This window comes from Cyprinus carpio, chromosome A8, assembly GCF_018340385.1.
Source record: "Cyprinus carpio isolate SPL01 chromosome A8, ASM1834038v1, whole genome shotgun sequence".
NCBI classification, from domain to species: Eukaryota; Metazoa; Chordata; class Actinopteri; order Cypriniformes; family Cyprinidae; genus Cyprinus; species Cyprinus carpio.
This window is the reverse complement of record NC_056579.1, coordinates 56925-81601: the sequence shown is the minus strand read 5'-3', so window position 1 is coordinate 81601 and position 24677 is coordinate 56925. Positions and strand designations below refer to the sequence as shown.

General features: G+C 40.4%; 1 protein-coding gene across 1 annotated transcript; it reads right to left on the bottom strand.

Annotated features, from left to right (window-relative positions):
• Positions 1-178: 178 nt before the first annotated feature.
• On the bottom strand, positions 179-15628 carry LOC109061998 (tumor necrosis factor receptor superfamily member 14-like). The gene is made up of 9 exons (XM_042763002.1): positions 15572-15628; positions 9430-9445; positions 2115-2240; positions 1848-2003; positions 1611-1698; positions 1316-1512; positions 1177-1223; positions 980-1025; positions 179-719 (listed from the first exon to the last, which is right to left on the bottom strand). Exons 1-8 carry the CDS (start codon positions 15626-15628, stop codon positions 984-986), a joined length of 729 nt encoding a protein of 242 aa, XP_042618936.1. The 3' UTR covers positions 179-719; positions 980-983.
• Between the last annotated feature and the right edge of the window lie 9049 nt (positions 15629-24677).

The following is a 24677-nucleotide window of genomic DNA, read 5'->3' as shown; positions in this document are numbered from 1 at the left end:
GATATTGCATTTCACAAAAGAAAAAAGTTCTCTTGCCATATTCTCTTGATTGCAGTTGATGTTGGAATCAGTGTATCCATGGTCACTCTCCGGAGAAAACTACATTGCAGATTTACATTGCAGAAAGAAGCTGGCTGGTCACTGATTTCTTTGCGACAAATGGCTTATAAACACGAGGTCATCACTGTAGGTTTTATTATTTACATTTACAAACAATATTCATAAATTCAACATACACTTTAACATTATTAGTGTCCTTGATTTCAGCACATACTCCTCGTTTGTATATTTTGATGGTTCACAAAGGAAGTTGATCTGGTTGACCAATGAAGCAGAGATATGGTTTTAACTGATCAGTGAGCTTCATAATTTAGGTTCAGTTTTAATGAGAGTCATATATGGAAAAATAAAGAATGATGTTATTTAGAGAGCAAGCTCTCTCAAAAAACACAAAACAAACACTAAAATCAATAAAAGAACACAAAAAATACTTCATGTTTTATGATATTGAATGATTTGATAGATTATACTTTATGAAAACCTTAACAATTTGCAAAAGGTGTCATTACACGTTGGTGTGATGTTCTTCTTATGTTGTTTTGACTATGGTGCCACCAGAATGTGCTGCTTCCAGTGATTTGAAAGAGCAAATCATTTTGCAAAGCACTTGATTCAGAGTTTAGAAAAGCTTTTCCCCTCAAGAGCCTAGACAACAATATCTGAAAATAATTACAAAAACATTATTTCATTAATAATTAAATTTTATTTATGAGTTTAACTCCGTTTAATGCACTAAAGTATTCATTTATATAGTGTCTTTTGTTTTTTTAAAGAAAATTTAGAGGTTCTAGGGCATAGATTCTGAAATGTCAGGACCTTTACTAGAAAGCACTTTTTCAAAGGGAGAGCTACACAACAGGTGTAGGCACTGTAATATAATATAATATAAAAATCCTATTAATCAGCTGTTGGCTCTTACCTGTTTATATTAGTTTATCAAGTGGGTCCAGCTCAGTCTGCCATTTCTTTAAAAATAATAAATAAATTAAATAAATAAAGCTTTATGTTCTTTTAGTTTGAGGACCTCATCAATATTTTAATAAGGTTGCTTCCAATTATAATTCTATTTGAAATGTTTGACTGCATTAATAAAGAAGAGGTCAAATATTCACTTACCGATTCATCATCCTCAGCTGCTTGTTGTGGGGTGCGACAGACACCTGCTATATAAAAAGTATTAGTACTGCTAATGTTAAATATGGTTACATTAACAGTAGCATTTAATGCAATTTTATAGTAAGAATTTAGTTCTTACGATTCTTAGAGTGCCTTGCTTTATGTTTTCTGTATATGATGCATGCTAATTTAACAGCAGCCACAGCCACAACAGCTACAACAGCAAGAACTGCAATTGTGACTCCAACTATGAGACCAACCGAAGTCACTTTCTCACATTCAGCATCAGAGGATGATGTTCCTGCTTTTATTTCTGTAAGTCCCATAGTCTCACATCTGAAGATATTTAATTCAGTAATATTAGTATATCCAGTTTTAGAATAATCTTTAAATGAAATTGTGGACACTTAAAATGATCTGTGGACACTTCTCACTTTGAATGTGGTAGGCAGGCCTTTAGAGAGCCATTTGAATAAGTTCCATCTATGCAGCCAGCACATACAGTATCAGTTAATGCTGTTCCTTTAAAAATATAAAATGTATATAAATTGTCATTAAACAGTTTTTTTTGTTGTAATTACTAGGGTTAAATACATTAGCTAAAACACATTTTGCATGCATTTTGTCCCTGTTTTTAAAATTCTACAATTGAGTATACTGTATACACTCACCTGATTGTTTAATATATTGTCCAGGTTTACATTTAGTGTGTTCCAGTGCTAATGTACAGGAGCCTTTATTTAGTTTAATGCAATGGAATCCTTCCTGAGGCTCACAAATTGTATCTGCAGAGCTAGTACAGGCCTTTTTCACTTTTAAGTGTTGGACTGTGGACACAAAAACAAAACAACTCATCATATTGAAAGTGTAAATACATTAGACAGCACTTCCTTATTACAGTTTTATATCTCTTTACCATTAAGTCAATGGGCACACACCTGTATCACACACAGTGCAGGAAAAACATTTTGTGAGTCCATTGGGTTCATCTGTGTAAGTTGATGCAGGACAAGGAACACATGTTGTACTCGTGTCAATAGTACAATGCCAATAAACATGGTTCCCTACAAGAAAGGTAAAACAAGTTTTTCTTTAAAGAATGTGATTACATATCATACAAACATAGTCATGGAAACTTTTTTGCTCAAGTGACCTCTTTGCTGCATCACATGACTTATCAGCTGATTTGACATTTCTAGTCATGTTTTTCACAACATAGCAATAACAGCATTTTAACAAAACTGAATCAATAGATTAAATGACTTGTGTAATACACATTTGAAAACCGTGTCTTTGTGATTCCCTGTCTTTAAAACAACTTTTAACTTTAAAATTTGACTTAACTATTTAGGATCTATTAACTCTTATTATTTGTTATATTGGTTAACATTACTCAAAGCCAGAATACGCTACACAACTTTTAAAATCTTAACAGATTTGAAAACACTAGGCATTATACATTATGGTTACTGAAGAAAACCTAGACTTAAATATAAAACATGTTTGATCTCCAACTGGATAGAATCATAACCTGAAGATAAAATTTTTGAGTGTTTACCATCATACACTATTTTCTGCTAAATCTGTCAGTTCTGCCTGCCCACAAGTTGCAGACTGGCTCTGACTTTCAGCAACTAACATCAACTTCTCCAGACTGAAAACACTGGGCAAAAATCTGTCCAAAGTTTGTGTAGTGTTAGTGTATTCCAGCTTTTATTGTACAGAATCCAAAGTAAACATTTGTACTTCACCATGATAACACACAATCCAGCATTCTCCATTTATATCATATTCAGCACGGGCACATCCACAGAAGCAAAGTTCAAAATTAGTTGTGATGATGACAGCAATGGTGAATATAATAGTCCTCATCAATAACATGTTCATATAAAGTGCAAACAAGGATTATTTAGTCCATTTTAGTCCATCAAAGTGAACAAAAATGTTTCACCCTCAGATTTCATGAACCTATTTCTTTCTTTACAACTTCACATTAAATGTTAGATCTCAGTTAGATCCCAGTACTTGCATTCCTGTTCTCTGAGAGGTACTTTAGGTCTCTGTTTATATGCATATAAAGGCATCTGTTTGATGGAGACTTAAGATGCTTTGGCAGAAAACTCCACCAAACTCTTCTCGGCATGACCCCTCTTGAGTAAGTACAGTTATCAGTTGAATTCTGTGAAGAGTTAAAATATAAATAAGAGTTAAAAAGTTATAGCTAATGAGAAAAGCAAAAAACAGCAAATACATAATCATTTCACATGCAAAGAGGTTGATAAATTATCAATCTATAATACAAAGTAGCAAAAATGGCAAAATTATTTCTAAGGTCTGGAAAAGAACATAAATGGCTATGCAAAATAAGAGAACAAAATAAAAGAACTAACGTATGCATTTATTAAGGTGCCACAAATGGGATACACACAGGGTTAGAGAAATCTTTTCATTGACCATTTTAGACTAAAAGGGAAATAAACTTTAAGATATTCCAGTTTATTAAGTTCTAGCTTGTTCTGGGCGTGGTTTCATCTTCTATTTTAAGGCTTACATGAACAACAGACACGTCAAAACAGATCCAATCAAGCTTAATTCATAATTTAAAGTAGACCTACAGTTGTTTCCTTAAAATTATTTACACCCTTGGTAAATATGATCAAAGAAGGCTGTGAAAATAAGTCTGCATTGTTTATCAATATGATCTTTCATTCAAAAAAAAAAAAAGAAAATGAAAAAGTGAAAGTGGGGGGAAAATTACATTATAAAATAAATATTTTTCTCTAGTAAACAATGGCCACAATTATTGGTAACCCTAGAAATTCTTATGATTAAAATATCTCTGAAGTATATTCCTATTCATATTAGCATTTTTAATCACACCAGGGTGACAGGGAACATGAAATTATCCAGCCATGGCTTCCTGTCACAGGAATATAAATATGAGGGAACACAAAGGCCAAATTCCCTTAATCATTGATCACAATTATATAAAATCAAAGAATATACTTCTGATGTGCATCAAAACATTGTTAAACTTCACATATTAGAAAGTAACTAATGGGGCTTATCCACTGCGTGATACGACTCGGCTTGGCACGGCTCAGTACTGTACTATACGGCTCGGCTTGGCTTGGCTCAGCACGGTTTGCGTTTCCACTGCAGTTTAGTATCGCTTTAGATTGGGCGGGATTATTTACATGTCGTTATAGTTGCTCCACCACTACTGCCAAAACGCCTAAAAAAAACTTTTCATTCCGCATCGCCCCGTCAAGCTCTCGCTGGATCTGCTCCTCTGCTATCAATGAGAAGAAAGTCTGTACTTCCCCAACAGACAACAAAACTTTTTTGCGCTCGTTGAAAACAGTTGCATTCGATCGTTGGCCAGCTGTGTGTGCTGATTTAAATCTAGAGGTTCCCTTTCCAAAGCTTCAGTCAATGCTGCGCTGCTCAGCGCATTGGGAAACGTCAGCTGTGAATAATGTGTGTAACACGTCGATAGAATTGACCCGGCGGTAATATAGCCTCGGTTGATGACATCATCGGAGCGCGCCCGCAACACGGGTCTATAATTAGATAAGTCACAGGTGCATCAACAGGTCTTTTGTCTTCAGATCATTCTGTGCATGTGTGCGTCAGGAAGATTCTTTTTGTCTGCTACAGATCTTCGTAGGATGAGCCAAACGAAACAGTAAGTGTTGTGTTCCTCCATGCTCTCGTCCTATGTATGAGCTGGATACACATGATTACTGTTTTGTTTGTTTGGGGGAAGAGCACGCGGTTCTGGCTTTAGAGACGAGCGAGTGCGAGCATTGTGAACTGCTCTCAGTGAAGATGCTTCGTGCTCGTCTGAACTATTTTCAGACCGCACCCACCTTTTAGTCGGAGGGCTCTCGTGTGGGTCTGCGTGACGAGCGAGTGACGGGCCCGTCCCTTTTGCTTACGGTGTCACCAGATCCACGCATCCTCTCTCGTGATCTCGAAGCGCGCTCCGGTGCTTCTTCGATTCACGAGGAGGATGATATATCTCTTGGGTCTTCGGGCCATGAGCAGGCCGCCTCTGAGCGTTCCTCTCGCGAGAGGAAATCGGTCGAAGAGCTGCTCGAGGTGGTTACTCGCGCGGTGGACAGGCTGCAGCTTGACTGGCCACGTGAACAAGAGACCCCCAAACGTAGTAAGCTGGAGGATAGGTTTCTGTCGGGGTGGTAGGAGAGAGAGACCGCAACATCAGTCTCTCCCCTTTTTCGAGGACCTCCATGATGAGCTGTCGAAGTCATGGAGCAAACCGTATACTTCCCGCATCTTTGTGCCCTCGACGTTGACTTTTTCAACTATCGTGGATGCAAAGTCGCGGGGGTATTCGGAGATGCCTCGGGTTGAAGAGTCGCTTGCGAGCTATCTCTCGCCTGAATCTGCATCCTCGGTGAAGAAACCTACTCTCCCCACTAAACCTTGTAGAATTACATCATCGCTAGTGGGTAAAGCTTACCAAGCTGCAGGTCAGGCTGGTGCTGCGCTGCACACTATGGCAGTGTTACAGGCATACCAGGCTGACCTGTTGAAGGACTTGAGTGTGGGCAGTACAATCGACGAGGAAGCATTCGCTGAGCTTCGTCGGGCCACAGATTTGTCTCTCCGGGCGACCAAGCAGACGGCTCGTGTCATTGGCCGGTCTATGTCAGCTTTAGTCAGCACGGAGAAGCATCTGTGGCTTAATTTGATGGGCATTAAAGAGAAGGAACGTTTGTTTCTTTTAGACTCTCCTATCTCTCCATCTGGCCTGTTTGGCGATTCGGTTAATACGGTCGTCGACAGATTTAGGGAAGTAAAGAAACATGAAGAAGCGTTTGTTCAGTTTCTTCCTCGCCGCACTCAAGGGGAGGGGCCATCAGCCACCCAGCCTCGCCCCGGTCCTTCAAAAAGCAGGGAGGTTAAAAGGCAGAGCGTGGCAGACCGTGCTCCCCCTCGTAGGGATTGGGGACAGGTTCGCCGTGCTCAGCAACCTCCCAAGCCAGATCTCAGGACTTTCATTGATAAGAAGAAGAAGTCCTGACGCTCTGGCGCCCGTGCTGGTGGGGGTAGTCCCTCACGGGGTGGTGCGCGCTCGAGAGCTTTTCGCCCTGCCACGTTACCCTCACAAAACCCCTCCATCCCCGCCGCTTCTTGTGCCTCGGGGGGCGGGGGTTTCCAGCGAGATATTAGATGTTCCAGTGTTTCCTGCCGTCATTCAAGACACGGAACATCTAACATCCCCTCAAAAGGAAGTATTGAAATTGGTACCACTCTCAGAGAGTCTGGCAGCGTGGAAACTTCTGCCAGGCATTTCTGCGTGGGTGTTGAGCATAGTACGGATAGGATACAGGATCCAAATTTATTCGTCATCCTCCACGTTTCAACGGCGTGGTCTCCACGTCCGTGAAACCGGAGCTGATGCAGGTACTGTCTCAAGAGCTACAAACTCTTCTGGGCAAAGAGGCCATAGAACATGTTCCTCTTCCAGGGAGAGAGTCGGGCTATTACAGCAGATACTTCCTGCACAAATTATACTGCACCAAGGGGTGCCCCTTTACAACAGGTTTGTGATGCGGCAGGTTGGTCCTCTCCGCACACATTCGTAAGATTTTATAGTTTGGATGTCCATGCTACTCTGGGCTCTCATGTCCTTGAGTCAACATCACAAGCTAATGTCTGAGGCCTTCTTGTGGTTTGGTAGCACACCTGCACAACCTTAGGGGTCCAGACATTTTCAAGCACGGTGGCGTGGGTATTCTCGTTCCCAATGTGCTGAGCAGCGCAGCATCGACTGAAGCTTTCGAAAGGGAAAGTTCCCGGTTACTTAACTGTAACCTTGTTCCCTGAGAAAGCGGAACGAGATGCTGCGCTGCATTGCCGTACTGAAATACGTCCCAGGACTGCTCTTCAGACAAAATGTCCTGTTGATGCACCTGTGGCTTATCTATTTATAGCCCCATGTTGATGTGTTCTATTGATGTGTTACACACATTATTCACAGCTGGTCACGAACAAGACATGTCCCAATGCGCTGAGCAGCGCAGCATCTCGTTCCACTTTCTCAGGGAACAAGGTTACAGTTAAGTAACCGGGAACATTCTTTTGTGTTTGTGTTGCAAGTTCAGCGACGCAAGTAGTGACGATTCTCTCCGCCAATCCATGATCAGCAGAATTTACACGTCACGTTTTGGTAATGTTACGGTTCACTTGGAACCTCAACTGAGGTGGTACTAAAAAAGTTCCAGGTACCAGGTACTGTTAGGGTTGCCACCTATGTCTGATAAAAAACCTGGTCATATCGATGACCTGACCGACCGCTTTGCTCACAAGTGAATATGTCCATTAGACATTAGACCCACAAGACAAAATTGGCCTTTGTGCAGTAAGATTGTGCATAGTCGTGACTCGTGAATATTTTAAACATCTCAAGTATTCTCACTTATCTTACTTAACTTATAGCTTACCTGATTGCTTAGATACTGGTGCTTATGCTTGCTTTTGCTTCCTCTTTGCTAAAGAAATAAGTAGAGGGATGACATGATTAGATTTGCATTTACCATACCATAGCCACATCTATCCCTTCAAGTGAGAAAATAGTAAATAGAACATACATATTCACGTAGCCTTTCGAAAACCGGGACATTCAGTGTCCCCGGAGAGTGGATAAATTTCCCAGGACAGGTTATTAAAAAGAAGGAGAATCCCGGTAAAACCGGGACAGGTGGCAACCCTAGGTACTGTACCAAGTGGAAAACTCCCCAAACCGTACCGATCTGTACTGTGCCATACCATGCAGTGGAAAAGCGCCATAAGAAAAGAGCTAAAGTGTTGAAAATTCCCATTTCAACCATCGGGGCAATAATTAAGAAATTCAAATAAACTAAAAATGTTACAAATTTGCCTGGAAGAGGACGTGTATTTATTGTCTTAAAGCAATGTGAGGAGGATAGTTTGAAAAATAGTTGATAGTAGGAAAATAGTTGAGTCTCAAGGTCAGAAAGCCTCAAACAAATTTATCAAACAGCATCTACATCACATGTTGTTTGGAAGATTTCAAGAACAATCAAGAAAAGAAAATTATCTCATTCAAAAACTCCAGCATATTCATTTGCTAGATAGTACTGGAACTTAAAACAGGATTAAGTTCTATGGTCTGATTAAACAAAAAATTTAGCATTTTAGCAGCAAACACTCAAGATGGGTTTGGTGCACACAGGGATAAAAAGTACCCCATTTGTACAATTAATTATACTGCTGGATCTGTTTTGGGCATATTTTTCTGCCAGATATCCTGGATATCTTGTTCAGATACATAGCATCATGGATTCTATCAAATACCAACAGATAAAAAAAAATGAAAAACTAACTGTCATGCTAGAATCTTATAACTAGCCAAGGTTGTATCTTCCAATGAGACAATGATCCAAAAACCAACATCAAAATCAAAACAAAAATGGGTCACTGAAAACAAAACCAAGTTTCTGCCATGGCCATCACAGTTACCTGACCTGAACCCTATAAAAAATGATAGGGGTGAACTAAAGAGTAAAAGCACCAACATGGATCTGGAAATCAGAAGGGCCTGGATGAAGGAATGTCTCTGATCTCTTGTCAGATGTTCTCCAAATTCTTCAGGCATTATGAGTGAAGACTCAAGAAATGTTATCTTGGCAAAAGAAGCTTGCAAAAAGTATTGAATAGAGGATATGATTATGGATGATTGTGGCCAATGTGTATTAGAAAAAAATATTTATTTCATAATGAGATTTTCACCCTTTTTAAAATTGTTACTCTCCAATGAAAGATTACATTATTGTATTTTTAAAAACAAAAGATCAAAATGATTACCGTTGCAGATTTGTTTTTTTTTTTTCACATACTTCTTTTACCATATTTAGCCTACCAAGAAGTAAAAATAGTTTCACTTTCATTTTGAATTCTGAAGTCAGCACAAAATTAAAACCAAAAGGTCTAAAACACAAACCATCGGATAGTTTTTATCATTCGGAAATTGTTATTTATGAATAAAAATGAAGAGTGGACACACTTATAAAGAGTTTTGCAAGTGTATCTTTTGAATTTGATATGTGACAATAGACGGTGTTGCAACAACATTTTCAAAAACTGCGTCATTATTTCTAATCGAAAGCATTATGCCACACAGACATAATTTTAGTAAAACACTAGTTTACTAACTGTAAAATCAAGAACTAGACATACTCAACAGGGGAAAAAAAGTCTCACCAAAGAAAGAAACAGGCTATTCCTCCTGACGTCCGCCCAGCCACAGAGTTAATGTCGGTGTTACAGTTTAACTGGTTTCTATGTTGTGTTATCTGGTCCAGGGTTGCCAGGTTTCACATGAAAACCCGCCCAATCGCTACTCAAAACTAGCCCAATCGCGTTTCGAGGGGGTACCCAGTTAAAAATCGCGTTTCAGGGGGTAAAATACACGTTGGAGTCACTTCAACCTGCGCACATGAAAAACAACCCGCGGCAACACTGTTAAAGTAGCCAAATTCCACGGCAAAAACACGGACTTGGCACTATAGTCTAACACTATAGACCTGAATATAACTGATGGGGTGTTGTATACTATCCACTTTACTGTACGCGGACCTTCCTCGTGATCGCTATAATTTGTGCAGTCTTGTTTATTACTGACATTTAATTAATTCATAAATATTAAATGCTTGAATCAATATGAATATTTTGTGTATTAAGTTCCTTCTAGATGCATGAGTTTCACCAACGCATTCTGTTTCATCAATAACTGCTTATCAAAACCAAGGTTGACATCACTGTATTCTGTTTGCACCAATATATATTATATTTGTGCTTCTTTTAGGCTCATGATTAATTTAAATTTAATTTTAATTTAATGATTAGGTAAGCGGAGATGTTCTGTTTATCTACAGTAGGACGGGATTTAACGATGTAGGCTGATGTGCTTCTTTTCCTTATTACTAATCTTTATTGTTAACCATATTGATGAGAAATGTGATGTATATGTAAAATCCATAGGCTAATTTAATTCAGTTTTGTTCTGTAATGTTGTAATGGTTTTTTTCTACACACATACATTACACGTACACATGAACGCTCTTAGAAGCACAAACAGAAGCTTATAACACACATGATATCTGCCACATAATGACTACTACAAATTACAAATTATATATAATTTTATTTCATATAAAGGGAAAATTAAAAGTGAGTTTAATCCAAGCAGCTCTAATGGCGCGGTGTTGCCATTTAAACATGTTAATTACAAAAAACAAAACGTTCGTTGTACTGTCTCTGGAAAAAATCAACAGTGATTGATCAGCCTTTATTTATACAGTATTGTAGACGTTATTACCTAGGCGAAGCAAAATTTGCTGAAATATAGGCTACAGTAAGAGCGCATGCATGGCTGTCCATCAGATGCCTGTCAAAGTTGAGTTCGTTACTATAGCAACAGTAAAACTTTCATGTCCTTATAACGAGAAAAACAAACTTTCGTTATGTCGAGATAACGAGAAAATTAAGTCGTTATAACGAGAAAACAAAAAGGAAAAAAATTATAATGGATGGCCGCTTAGAACTTCCGTACATTTCAAAAGTATTAAGACTTTACAAAAATGTTCAAGGAGCTAAAAATAAAACTCTGTCCAACGTGACTTTGGTAGCAACAGGTGACGTTAACAGGCGCGAAAATGCGGGTACTGCTATATGTACAAATGTCCACATATTCATAACACAGCCTTATAGGGCTTGGGCGTCGTGACGTCATTACTTGGCGTGGCCGCCATGCTGATGGCCTCCTTTACTGGCAGTGTTTACTACTGCGCAGTGTTTAGACATACTCCCTCTCAGCCGTGTGTCTTAATTTGATTAATTAAAAATCTATTTCAACCATGGTAAACCGTTGCTGTATTGTGGGGTGTAATAGCGCAACACATAATCGCCCTTTGAAAAAAAATGGATTAACTTGCCACTGCTTTCCTGCTTGGAGGCGCGACCACGGAGACCAAGTGAGGTATGATATCTGAATATTAATTTATATAGCTTAAGTAAACACTGAAATTTCCTGGGCTACTCATCCAAAAAACCGGAAAATTTCTACATTCATCTTTCTGTTGCTGTCCCTCTGCTGACAGCAAAAATTCGTACCACAAAACTGCTGCATTAACTATGCGAGATTGTGAAGCTATGTCTAACGTGACTTTGCTTACATTGGTGTGAAATCGTGCTCTCACAACAACCACGCTGTTATCTTAAAAAGGCCAATATCACGCTAAGGTTGCTTTCAAGTAACGTTAAGCAAAACGATGGTTTGAAAATATCTGTTTTGCTGGAAGGGCAACTGTGTAGCAACAGGACAACAGCACAGAGACTGAGGTCCGATGGAAGGGCTAATGGGATATTTTACAGGAAAATACTACAACGAGAAGACAGCGGGAAAAGAGCTCAAATACATGAGAACCCCAGAAAAAAACGGGAGGGTTGACAGCTACTAAATAAACTTTTGAAACACATAAGTTAGTTAAAAGTACATGTGAATGGTTGTTAGCACTAACGGTTAGTAAAACTAGCAACTAGGCGGAGTGCAGTTTACCTTTGTCCGATTACTGTATACTGTTTGCCGGCTTTATGATCTGCAGTTCCTTAACCCATCCATTTGTGAACTGCACATGAGACTCCAATGACTTGTAGCCTCGGAACTGTTCTGAAGTGTAGGCGCTCACAAAACAAACAAGGTAGCCGAAGATATCTGTAATGCAAAAGTGCGGCAGCAACTCGTCGTCGGTGCTCCACTCTTTGTTGGGATTTTCATATTGATCCAAACCGTTAATAGTGCCGATTTTGTCCACATACCGATCCCTGGCATCCCTACTTAGCGTATCCCTGTAAATCCCACAACCTTTTCGCGATTTTAACATATTTTTTCTTTCTCCCAACTCTGTTTCTTCTCGTTCGACTTGCTGTATGTTTACATTCACGACGCCATCAACATGGCCGCGACGTCCCAGAATGCAACGCGGCGCCCAAGCCCTATTAGCGGACATTAAAACATTCAGCGAAATGTCAACATATTACACTTCAGGTACTTAGCTTACTATTCCACCAACCTGGAAACAGGAGAAATAAATGAGACAGGGCAAACTTTAGGCGTTTCTCAATGTCAAGGATACTTCCTTGGCAGGACTGGTCCTTCCAAGTCACTTCCTTCAGAGTCTAGGCGAGGCTCCTCTTTAGCACTCGAAGAACACGTAAATGGAACAGGCTAGCAAGTGCACGTCATTATGTCAGTGAAGAGGTCCGCTTTCGGCGCTTATCGCAAGCCGTTTTAGCATTTAAAACTTATCTTAAATGAAATTTTGACTAGTCAAAGTATTTAGAGATCTCTCTAATCCGATTTCTTATTATTGGAATTATAATTGCAGATATCTCTAATTGTCATTGTGACTAGTCGAATTATAATTATGACTATCCGAAATTATATTTATGGATAGTCAAACCAAGTTTTAAATGCTAAAACGACTTGCGATAGGCGCTGAAAAATGGAAGTGCAAACGTTACTGGTTTGGTTGCTTGTTTTCTACACGGAGACGTATGAACGCCTCCGTTTGTTCCTTGGTCCCTGTAAAAAAAAGACGAGAAAGCTATGAATAATGCTGTGAATGGTATAATGGTATAATATTAACGTTAAATTACTTTGGAAAACTTACCTAGTTATTTATAAAACAAATGCCGGTGACGGCAACCAAGCTAACAATTGTTAAATGACAGGTCCGGTTCAGTTAGCCATCAATAACAATTTGTATTTGTATAATTTATAATATCAATACGGTAGTAATTTGTACTGGCATTTAAACGTTAAACTTTACTTATATTTACTACAGTTATAACAAATGTTTGGTAACGTAAATACATATTGAAAGCATATTGCCCCGTTAACGCTTCGACTCCACTAACGTCTGACATTGTTGAATTTTTTGAACAAGATAGCAAAGCTGCGCGCATAGGATTGTGGGTGATTTGAGAGCGCGAAGAGCACGAAGGCTACACATATGCATCCTTTCCTGTATATGGGATATTTTTCGAACGAAGGACTCAGTCCTTGGTTGAAATTCCAAGGATCATCTTGGTTACGTATGTAACCACGGTTCCCTGAATAGGGAACAAGATGCTGCGGTGACATCACCGTATGGAAACACCTCTCGGTGTGACGAATGTCTGAAGCCCTATACCATCCCGCCAATCCTATTGGCCAAATAGCGCTTGGCACCGCCCTACGCATGCGTACGCATCGTATACCGGAGTGCTGCGCGCTATTTTGCTCAGATTTCATGAACTGAAGAAGAACGCTATCAAGGTATGGAACGGCCGGGACCGCAGCATCTCGTTCCCTATTCAGGGAACCGTGGTTACATACGTAACCGAGATGTTCCCTTTGAGGACAGCGATGCGCTGGAGTTTTCTCCACATCACTCGCTCTCCCCTACCCGAGTGCAAAAGGACAAATCTTTTCTCATGGACGCCCCTGTTCTGGTTCTGGGCCAATTGTGAGCTAACGCATCCAAGCCTAGGGGCAATGGAGGGCATAGGGAGAACCACAGCGGGCAATGCGTAGTCATGCTCGATGCGAATAAGTCCACTCTTGCTTCTCCAAATATTTACCATAAAAGGCTCACCGTTTGGGGGTGCAACCTCCATTCCCCCTGCTCCAGAGTCTGTCTGGATAGCAAATCCGCTCCGAAGTTCAAACGTCCGGGGACACGAACCGCTCGGATCGACAGAAATCTGTTCTGAGACCAAAGAAGAATATTTCTCGCCAGCCTGCACAGGGGGCAAGCCGTAATCCTCCTTGATGATTCAGATACGACACAACTGCTATGTTGTCTGACCTGAGTAGTACATGACGGCCGATCAGCAGATTCGAGAAATACTGCCGCCAGTAATTCCAAAACGCAGTAATTCCAACCTGTTTATATGCCAACCGCGTTGTGTCGCCGTCCATACTCCGTGAGCTGGGCGCCCTTGACAAACAGCTCCCCAACCGGTCAAAGACGCGTCCGTCATTACAGTCTCTCGGGAAGCACAAATCCCCAGCCGAACTCCAGCTAGAAGGAATTCAATTGACATCCATTATCTTATTGACATAACACACCTCCGTGTCACCGAAATCGCCCGATGCGGAAGACAATGGGGTGAAATGTACCGGCTTTTCATCCATCACTGAAATGGGCGCATATGAAGTAAGCCCAGACGGATTACAGGGGATGCCGCTGCCATTAGACCTAAAAGTCACTGTGCGACCTATTTTGAAGTGACGCACGCATGACGCGAGAGACTGAGTGCGCGGGAGAGATAGTCTTGCTGTCATCGCGCGAGAGTCCAAGTCTATTCCCAGAAAGGTTATCCGTTGAGAGGGAATTAAAACACTCTTCTGGAAATTCGTGCATAAGCCCAGGCTGTTTAGATGATTCAGCACAAGATCCTGGTGAGAGTGTGCTTGAGTCTGCGATTGTGCTAACACCAGCCAATCGTCTAAGTAATTCAACACGTGAACGCCCTGGATCTGCAACGGGGCCAGAGCTGCGTCCATGCATTTCGAAAAAGTTCGGGGAGCCAGGGCTAAGCCAAAGGGAAGAACGCGGTATTGATACGCTTTGCCCTCTAAAGCGAATCTGAGGAACTTCCTGTGTCTCTTGATGATCCGAATATGAAAATATGCTTCCTTCAGATCGATCATGACAAACCAGTTGTTTGGTTGAATAAGAGACAAAATAGACTTTACCGTTAACATCTTGAATTTGCTCGTCCTGAGTGCAAGATTCAAACGGCGTAGATCCAAAATGGGTCGCAAACCGCCGCCTTTTTTTGGTACAACAAAAATAGCGGCTGTAAAAACCTGACTCCATCTGAGAGGGGTGTAGTACTTCTTCTATAGCCCCTTTGCTCAGCAGAGCTGACATCTCTTGCTGCAGCACCGCGATTTCCTTTGGCTTCACAACCGTGGGAAGAATTCCACGGAAAGGAGGCGGGCCTTTTCGAAACTGAATCTGAATGGTGTATCCGTGACGAATTGTGCGTAACACCCATTGTGAAATGCCGGGCAAGCGTTCCCACGCGGTCCGAAATAACGTCAGTGGTTTCAAGATTTCCGCCTTCTGCAACATTTTCATATGCGTTAAAATGTCCGGGCACGGAAGGCTCGCGGCGTCCGTAAGCAGGGGAAGCGCATGCGTCAAAGTCATTGCATCTCGTTGTGTATAATCCTGAAGCGTGTCCATGGCAGGAATTAATCCAACAAGATGAACATCATTTCTGCTGCTAGCGAAAAAGCGGCGGCTGTGTGAGCCGTCATAAACGGGCCGTCTTTGCCAGACCCTTGAACCGTCCCTCGGATTCTGAAGGCTGAATTGCGCAGAGTGTCTGAGGGAATGCTCGACATGGTAGCTCGATCCAATGCTGCTCGAAGCGCCCTTTGTGGCGAGACAGTCAATGTTTGAGCGTGGGGACTGCAGTGAGAGGGTTGGAATGCGCAAAAACGGTCCAACACCGCTCTCTAGTGGAGGGCACAGTCCCTGGCAAGCAGCGAGAATATCAGGAGCTGCTATTAGGGGCCCGAGAATGAGAGGCATTAGCCGTCGAGCTCAGGTCTAACCGTTTTCGCTGTCGAGCCGGTGGAAAAGCCTTAGGACCCCAATCCTTATGAGGGGGCGCCATAGGTGAAGGCTCTTCTCGTGAGGCAACTCGTTGGCGGTGAGAGGAGGTTTAGCGAGAACGCGCGGGTGCCTGCCGCCGTTCAATCTCCCTGGGCCTGCGAGGAATCATCTGGCGGAGGGCGGCTGATTGCTGTTTCGCTGCCCTAAATTTATCCACCACCGAAGTGACTGCCTCTCCAAACAAACCGTCCTTAGAAACAGGGTTTTGTCCTTTTGTCCAAGATTTGTCCTTTTGCACTCGGGTAGGGGAGAGCGAGCGACGTAGAGAAAACTCCAGCGCAGCGCTGTCCTCATAGTCCATGTCACACATGTCTCCCCAGGCCATCGCCTCGTGCGGTGCCTCGGCAGCCGCAGAAGTGACACGGCGGGGGTTGGACGCGGGGGCGACCTTAGAAAATACTTCTACCCTCGAGCGGAGTACTTTAAGCTGCAGGCTATCACAATGGGGGCAAGAAGAAAGGCCACTAAGCGCTGCCTGTGCGTGATGTAAGCCCAAGCACACTACATACCTTTCATGAGTGTCTCCCTTCGTGATAAACCTGGTACACGGTTCCTTACACTTCCGAAAACTCATCGCGTCCGCGAAGAGGAGTTAACACTGCTCGAAGAAAACCGCTGAGAACGCGAGATGATTCCTAGGGCACAGACATTGAGAAACGCCTTCTGCGTCCGTTTTTCATCTCGCTCAGCAGAAAGAGGAAAACCGCAAAGCGGACAAAACTGATGTAAAGCCCCATGGAGCACAATAAGCGCCACACTATCCCCTGCCCTGCTGGCGAACTCCATAATTACTCCTGACCGTCTATTTAACATATTTTGGCCAGTGCATGGATGGTGGAACCAGGTTAATTACCCCTGAACAAATATTCAAAAACATTCATTATAAAATTACAGAAACTACCAAAAATGTGATAACACTTTAGTGGGCATCACACATGGCCTTCTTGAGCATCAGTAAATGTTTTCACCTTTTGTCAAGTCAAGTCAAGTCATCTTTATTTATATAGCGCTTTAAACAAAAAAGATTGCGTCAAAGCAACTGAACAACATTAATTAGGAAAACAGTGTCAATAATGCAAAATGACAGTTAAAGGCAGTTCATCATTGAATTCAGCGATGTCATCATGCAGCTCAGTTCAGTTTAAAAAATAGTATCTGTGCAATAATTTGCAATCAAGTCAACGATATCACTGTAAATGAAGTGTCCCCAACTAAGCAAGCCAGAGGCGACAGCGGCAAGGAACCAAAACTCCATCAGTGAGATAATGGAGAAAAAAACCTTGGGAGAAACCAGGCTCAGTTGGGGGGCCAGTTCTCCTCTGACCAGACGAAACCAGCAGTTCAATTCCAGGCTGCAGCAAAGTCAGATTGTGCAGAAGAATCATCTGTTTCCTGTGGTCTTGTCCCGGTGGTCGTCTGAAACAAGGTCTTTACAGGGGATCTGTCCCTGGGGCTCTAGTCCTGGTCTCCGCTGTCTTTCAGAGCTGTAGAGGTCCTTTCTAGGTGCTAATCCACCATCTGGGCTGGATACATACTGGATCCGGGTGACTGCAGTGACCCTCTGACTTGGGTACAGACTGGATCCTGGTGGCTACGGTGACCTCGGAATAAGAGAGAAACAGACTAATATGAGCGTAGACGTAGATGCCATTCTTCTAACGATGTAGCAAGTACAATCGGGTGTTATGGGAAGTGTTCCCGGTTCCGGGTTACCTAATTAATGCAGCCTAAAAATCCTTTAACGGATTTGGATATTAGAAGTGTATTAGTATGTTATGTTTAAGCCAAGTTAAAGAGATGGGTCTTTAATCTAGATTTAAACTGCAAGAGTGTGTCTGCCTCCCGAACAATGTTAGGTAGGTTATTCCAGAGTTTGGGGCGCTAAAATAGGAGAAGGATCTGCCGCCCGCAGTTTTGACTTTGATATTCTAGGTATTATCAAATTGCCAGAGTTTTGAGAACGGAGCGGACGTGGAGGACTATAATGTAACAAGAGCTCATTCAAATACTGAGGTGCTAAACCATTCAGGGCTTTATAAGTAATAAGCAAGATTTTAAAATCTATACGATGTTTGATAGGGAGCCAGTGCAGTGTTGACAGGACCGGGCTAATATGATCATACTTCCTGGTTCTAGTAAGAACTCTAGCTGCTGCATTTTGGATTACTGGAGTTTGTTTACTAAGTGTGCAGAACAACCACCCAATAGAGCATTACAATAGTCTAACCTTGAGGTCATAAACGCATGTATTAACATTTCTGCATTTGACATTGAGAGCATAGGCCGTAATTTAGATATATTTTTGAGATGGAAAAATGCAGTTTTACAAATGCTAGAAACGTGGCTTTCTAAGGAAAGGTTGCCATCAAATAGCACACCTAGGTTCCTAACTGATGACGAAGAATTGACAGAGCAGCCATCAAGGCTTAGACAGCGTTCTAGGTCATTACATGCAGAGCTTTTAGGCCCTATAATTAACACCTCTGTTTTTTCAGAATTTAGCAGTAAGAAATTACTCGTCATCCAGTTTTTTATATCGACTATGCATTCCGTTAGTTTTTCAAATTTGTATGTTTCGCCAGGCCGCGAAGAAATATAGAGCTGAGTATCATCAGCATAACAGTGAAAGCTAACACCGTGTTTTCCTGATGATATCTCCCAAGGGTAAACATGTAAAGCGTGAAAAGTAACGGCCCTAGTACTGAGCCTTGCGGTACTCCATACTGCACTTGTGAACGATATGATACCTCTTCATTCACTGCTACGAATTGATGGCGGTCATATAAGTACGATTTAAACCATGCTAATGCACTTCCATTAATGCCAACAAAGTGTGTTCTAGTCTATGCAAAAGAATAGTGTGGTCGATAGTGTCGAACGCAGCACTAAGATCCAATAGCACTAATAGAGAGATACAACCACGATCAGATGATAAGAGCAGGTCATTTGTAACTCTAAGGAGAGCAGTCTCAGTACTATGATACGGTCTAAATCCTGACTGGAAATCCTCACAGATGCCATTTTTCTCTAAGAAGGAATATAATTGTGAGGATACTACCTTTTCTAGTATCTTTGAAAGAAAAGGGAGATTCGAGATCGGTCTATAATTAACTAGTTCTTTGGGGTCAAGTTGTGGTTTTTTTGATGAGAGGCTTAATAACAGCCAGTTTGAAGGATTTGGGACATACCCTAATAACAATGAGGAATTAATAATAGTCAGAAGAGGATCTATGACTTCTGGAAGCACCTCTTTTAGGAGCTTAGATGGAATAGGGTCTAACATACATGTTGTTGGTTTAGATGATTTAACAGGTTTATACAATTCTTCCTCTCCTATAGTAGAGAATGAGTGGAACTGTTCCTCAGGGGATCTATAGTGCACTGTCAGATGTGATACTGTAGCTGATGGCTGCATGGTTACAATTTTATCTCTAATAGTATCGACTTTAGAAGTAAAGTAGTTCATAAAGTCATTACTGCTGTGATGTTGAGAAATGTCAACACTTGTTGATGCTTTATTTTTCGTTAATTTAGCCACTGTATTGAATAAATACCTGGGGTTATGTTTGTTTTCTTCTAAAAGAGACGAAAAGTAATCAGATTTAGCAGTTTTTCAATGCTTTTCTGTAAGATAGGTTACTTTCCCTCCAAGCAATACGAAATACTTCTAGTTTTGTTTTCCTCCAGGCTGCGCTCCATTTTCCGGGCTGCTCTCTTTAGGGTGCGAGTGTGCTCATTACACCACGGTGTCAGACTCTTTTCCTTAACCTTCCTTAAGCGTAAAGGAGCAACTGTATTTAAAATGCTAGAAAAGAGAGAGTCCATAGTTTCTGTTACATCATCAAGTTGTTCTGAGGTTTTGGATATGCTAAGGAATTGGGATACATCAGGAAGATTACTTACAAAGCAGTCTTTTGTGGTAGAAGTGATGGTTCTAACATACTTTTAACAAGAAGTGGAATTTACAGTTTTAGCTATATGAAGTTTGCACAAAACTAAATAATGATATGAGATATCATCGCTTGGCTGCTTAATTTCAACACCATCAACATCAATTCCATGTGACAGTATTAAATCTAGAGTATGATTTCGACAATGAGTAGGTCCTGAGACGTGTTGTCTAACCCCAATAGAGTTCAGAATGTCTATAAATGCTGATCCCAATGCATCTTTTTCATTATCAACATGGATATTAAAATCACCAACAATTAAAACTTTATCTGCAGCCAGCACTAACTCGGATGTAAATCAGCAAACTCTTTAATAAAGTCTGTATGGTGCCCTGGTGGCCTGTATACAGTAGCCAGTACAAACATCACAGGGGATTTATCATTAACATTTGTTTCTCTGGATAATGTTTATATTAAGCACCAATACTTCAAACGAGTTATACTTGAAGCCTGCCCTCTGAGAAATCCTGAAAACATTGTTATAAATTGAAGCAACACCTCCCCCTTTACCTTTTGGACGTGGCTCATGTTTATAACAGTAATCTTGGGGTGTAGACTCATTTAAAATAATGTAATCATCAGGTTTTAGCCAGGTTTCTGTCAAACAGAGTGCATCTAGATTATGATCAGTGATCATATTATTTACAAAAAGTGCTCTCGTAGAAAGGGACCTGATATTCAATAAGCCAAGCTTTATCATTTGTTTATCCGTATGCATCTGTTTTTTATTTGTTGAACCTCAATTAAATTGTTGCTCTTAAATTGGTTTTGACGTTTTTTGTATTTTCTAGCCCGGGGAACAGACACAGTCTCTATAGTGTGATATCTAGGTGAAAGAGTCTCTATGTGCTGAGAATTAACTGACTTCTGTGACTGGAGGCGGCTAGCAGACGGTCTGTTTAGCCAGTCTGTCTGCTTCCTGAACTGAGCCCCAGTTAGTCAAGTACAAACTCTAAGACTATGTGCCATATTTCTAGAAAGAAGAGCGGCACCACCCCAGGAGGGATGAAGACCATCTCTTTTCAACAGGTCAGGTCTGCCCCAAAAGCTTGTCAAATTGTCTATGAAACCTATGTTATTCTGCGGGCACCACTTAGACATCCAGCCATTAAGTGATGACAATCTGCTATGTACCCATCACCACGGTAAGCAGGGAGGGGACCAGAGCATATTACAGTGTCTGACATCATGCTTGCAAGTTCACACACCTCTTTAATGTTATTTTTAGTGATCTCCGACTGGCGAAGTCGAACATCATTAGCACCGGCGGTGAATAACAATCTTACTGTATTTACGTTTAGCATTAGCCAGCACTTTTAAATTTGCTAAGATGTCAGGTGCTCTGGCTCCCGGTAAACATTTTACTATGGTGGCTGGTGTCTCTATATTCACGTTCCTTACAATAGAATCGCCAATAACTAGAGCACTTTCATCAGGTTTCTCAGTGGGTGCATCACTGAGTGGGGAGAACCTGTTTAATGTTTTGATCGGAACAGAAGAGTGGTGTTTAGACCCACGACTATGCCGCCTCACAGTCACCCAGTTGCCCTGCTGCAAAGGCCCTGTTACCGAAACCGAACAATGTACAGGACTCCCTGAGCTAGACGCATCAAAAGCCATATCTAGAGCCCTCACATTCTTACTGTCCTCAATTAAAGTTTGGATGCGTGTCTCTAATTCTGAAATCTTCTCAGTCAGTCTAACTATTTCCCTGCATTTATCACATGTGAATCCCTCATCACCGACAGAGATAGATAAAACTATACATGTGGCAAGCAGTGCAAATAACAATAGCAGGAGAAGCCATTACTCACCGTGCTTGATGAAAGATTCTTACCACAGTTGTTTGATGAACTTGTGAAAACCGGAGAGAGAGAGTAACGAGAGAAAGGAGAGGAGGAAAGAAAACAGCGATAGGCACAAATGGAAACGCTAATGATAAGCTAACGAGTGCTAACGCGATGCAGGTGCACTGCACTCACGGATTTAAAATAAAAGTGAACGATCAAATTAATCAGATTAGATTGATAGATAATATCAGAAATATGGTGGGAATTAAGTTATATTTTATCACTTTAAACAACAGAGAGTGATAGTAATATAAAGATTCTACAGAAAGATTCTACAGAAAAACAAAGCTACACGGAGCTACGATCACAAAACAGCAGCACGGCAGCACGGCACGGCAAGCAGGAAGCAGGAATAACACTGTCCAACAGCGACACCCACAGGTAGGAGTCTAGGATGAGGATTGTCAAAACATTGATTGTTTTGTAACAGTTATGCATGAGTCCCTCATTTAAAATATTTAGCATTTAACATAGAATTTGAGCATTAAAAGGTTGCAAAGGAAATGTGAAGACGACATGTCAGTGTCAAACAATATTATTCTTATTTCCTTAAAATTATTGACAAATGCAAGGTGTCTTCGCTGAATGGCAATTTATAAAGTAGGCTATTTTGTTCCATAATATTAAAGGGTTACTCCACCCCAAAAGGAAAATTTTGTCATTAATCACTTACCCCCATGTTGTTCCAAACCCATAAAAGCTCTGTTCGTCTTCGGAACACAGTTTAAGATATTTTGGATGAAAACCGGGAGGCTTGTGACTGTCCCTTTGACTGCCAAGTAAATTGCACTGTCAAGGTCCAGAAAAGTATGAAAGACATCATCAGAATAGTCCATCTGCCATCAGTATTAAAATATGAGAATTTTACGAAGCGACGAGAATACTTTTTGTACGCAGAGAAAATAAAAATAATGACTTTATTCAGATGGACCATTCTGACGATGTCTTTCATACTTTTCTGGACCTTGACAGTGCAATTTACTATGCAGTCAATGGGACAGTTACAAGCCTCCCGGTTATAAGAGAAGAGAAGTCAATATTTTGATCAATATCGGTGAATGACGTTTTAATGCTGAATTGAGTCACTTAGTGTGTTTTTGAATACTGTTATTTTTGTGCATATTCTGGGTTTCGTGTTAATGAGCTCTTAATGTGCTGGTTCAAACTGCCGCCCGCACTCCATTTTGAACAGTAGGTTTCTATAGTAATATGGTTCCTAAATATAATTAAAAAGGGTGGATCACACTCATAAGATATCGTGCAGTTAACTTAGTTAAAGTGTATTGTCTTTATCTGTCTAAAATTGTGTATTTGTAGTCACGTACGTACTTGAAATAGTTGATAGCAGATGCAGTTATAGTGTTAATGGGGGCAGGGGTTCACTTTTCTATCTTCTCACACTCCTCACAGAGACCACAGAACTGAGAGTGTGTTGACGATTAATTCCTGTCCTGTCTTTATTAAACTGCAGGTATGTTATATTGCAACAAAATATTTCCACTATACGATCATATGTCATTGTGATGTTAGATTGAAACATACTGTAATGTATTTTCAAAGAATCAAATAATATATATATATTATTTGATACACGACAATGTATAAAGCCAAACTTTATTTTTGAAAAACTTGGTAAAATTACATTCTTGCTTCAATGCCCATACTCCATCAACAGAATGCCAGTAAAACTATCCAACTTCCATAAACAGGCTCTAACTTATTGGTCTCTTCTATACAAACACAATTTCTCCCCTCACAAATGTTTTAATATGGAACAACATGAACATCATATATAGAAAACAAGACTCTCTTTATAGAAAAAATGGTTTTTAAACATGATATTCTATGGGTATCCCAATTATTAAATAACTCAAATCAAATTTTAACTTATGACGACTTCACCCATAAATTTAATTTCCAGCCTCCAAGAAAAGAATTTGATATTGTAACCAAAGCTATACCCAAGGGATCATCACCCTACTTAGAAATGAGACAGTTTTGGATCAATTTAATAAATCTTTCTCCAGCAGTGTTTCAATAAATGGTCTATCGTTTCTAGACAGAAAATTTAACAACAAAGTAATAAAAAACCTTTTATGTGCAAAATCTATCCCTGCCTCCAGATACAAATGGTCCCCCTTGTATAAAAATATTAATTGGAATAGAGCATGGAATAACCCACATAAATTTTTAATTACGAACAAAGTGAAAAAAATATCATTTAAAATTCTTCACCATTATTACCCCTGTAACAAAATTATCTGTAAATTCATCCCTACTGTAGACGAAAAATGCAGTTTTTGCTTTATGGAAACAGAAACGCTAGACCATTTATTCTATAGTTGTTCATATAGCTCTTCCCTGTGGAATGATATACAAGATTTTATTAATGGACAACTTGACTCAAATATACATTTATCTAATTTTGATATTTTCTTTTACTTTTCTGACTCAAACTCCTTTGTACAATATTTAGTCAACTTGATAATTTTGCTTGGAAATTTTTTATTCATAAATCCAAGTTTATGAATAACAAACCTCTTTTCAATGTTTTTAAAATTGACAAATTATATAGAATGTATTTCTGGATTAGAGGGTAAATCAGCATCAAAATGTATGAAATACTTATCTGGTTTAACTATGTAATTTAACTGATATCTAATGTTTGATACTCTGGCGATGCATTTTTGTTGTTAATTATGTTTATGTTTCATTTGTTACATGATATGTATTTCAACTTTATCTACTGGCTGTTATGTATAAGATATGATCTGACAAACTGTCATAATAATAAACAAAAAAAAAAAAAAAAAAAATAAAACAAAAAAAAAGCCGCATATGACACAACATTAAATACAAAAAAAAAAAACCTCCCTCAACAGCTTCTTCCATCCATTCCTCCTGTTCACTTCCTGATCCATCGTCACTTCCTACCATTTCAGCTCCAGTCACAGTTCAGTGATGCCAACCGCCGT

Excerpts from the sequence above, each read along its gene's own strand:
- LOC109061998 (XM_042763002.1), bottom strand. The coding sequence starts at position 15,628 with ATGTCGAGCATTCCCTCAGACACTCTGCGCAATTCAGCCTTCAGAATC. Across the intron at positions 2,004-2,114 it reads CTGCACTGTGTGTGATACAG|TCCAACACTTAAAAGTGAAA; the intron begins GTGTGTGCCCAT and ends TTGTGTCCACAG. Across the intron at positions 1,699-1,847 it reads ACAATATATTAAACAATCAG|GAACAGCATTAACTGATACT; the intron begins GTGAGTGTATAC and ends ATATTTTTAAAG.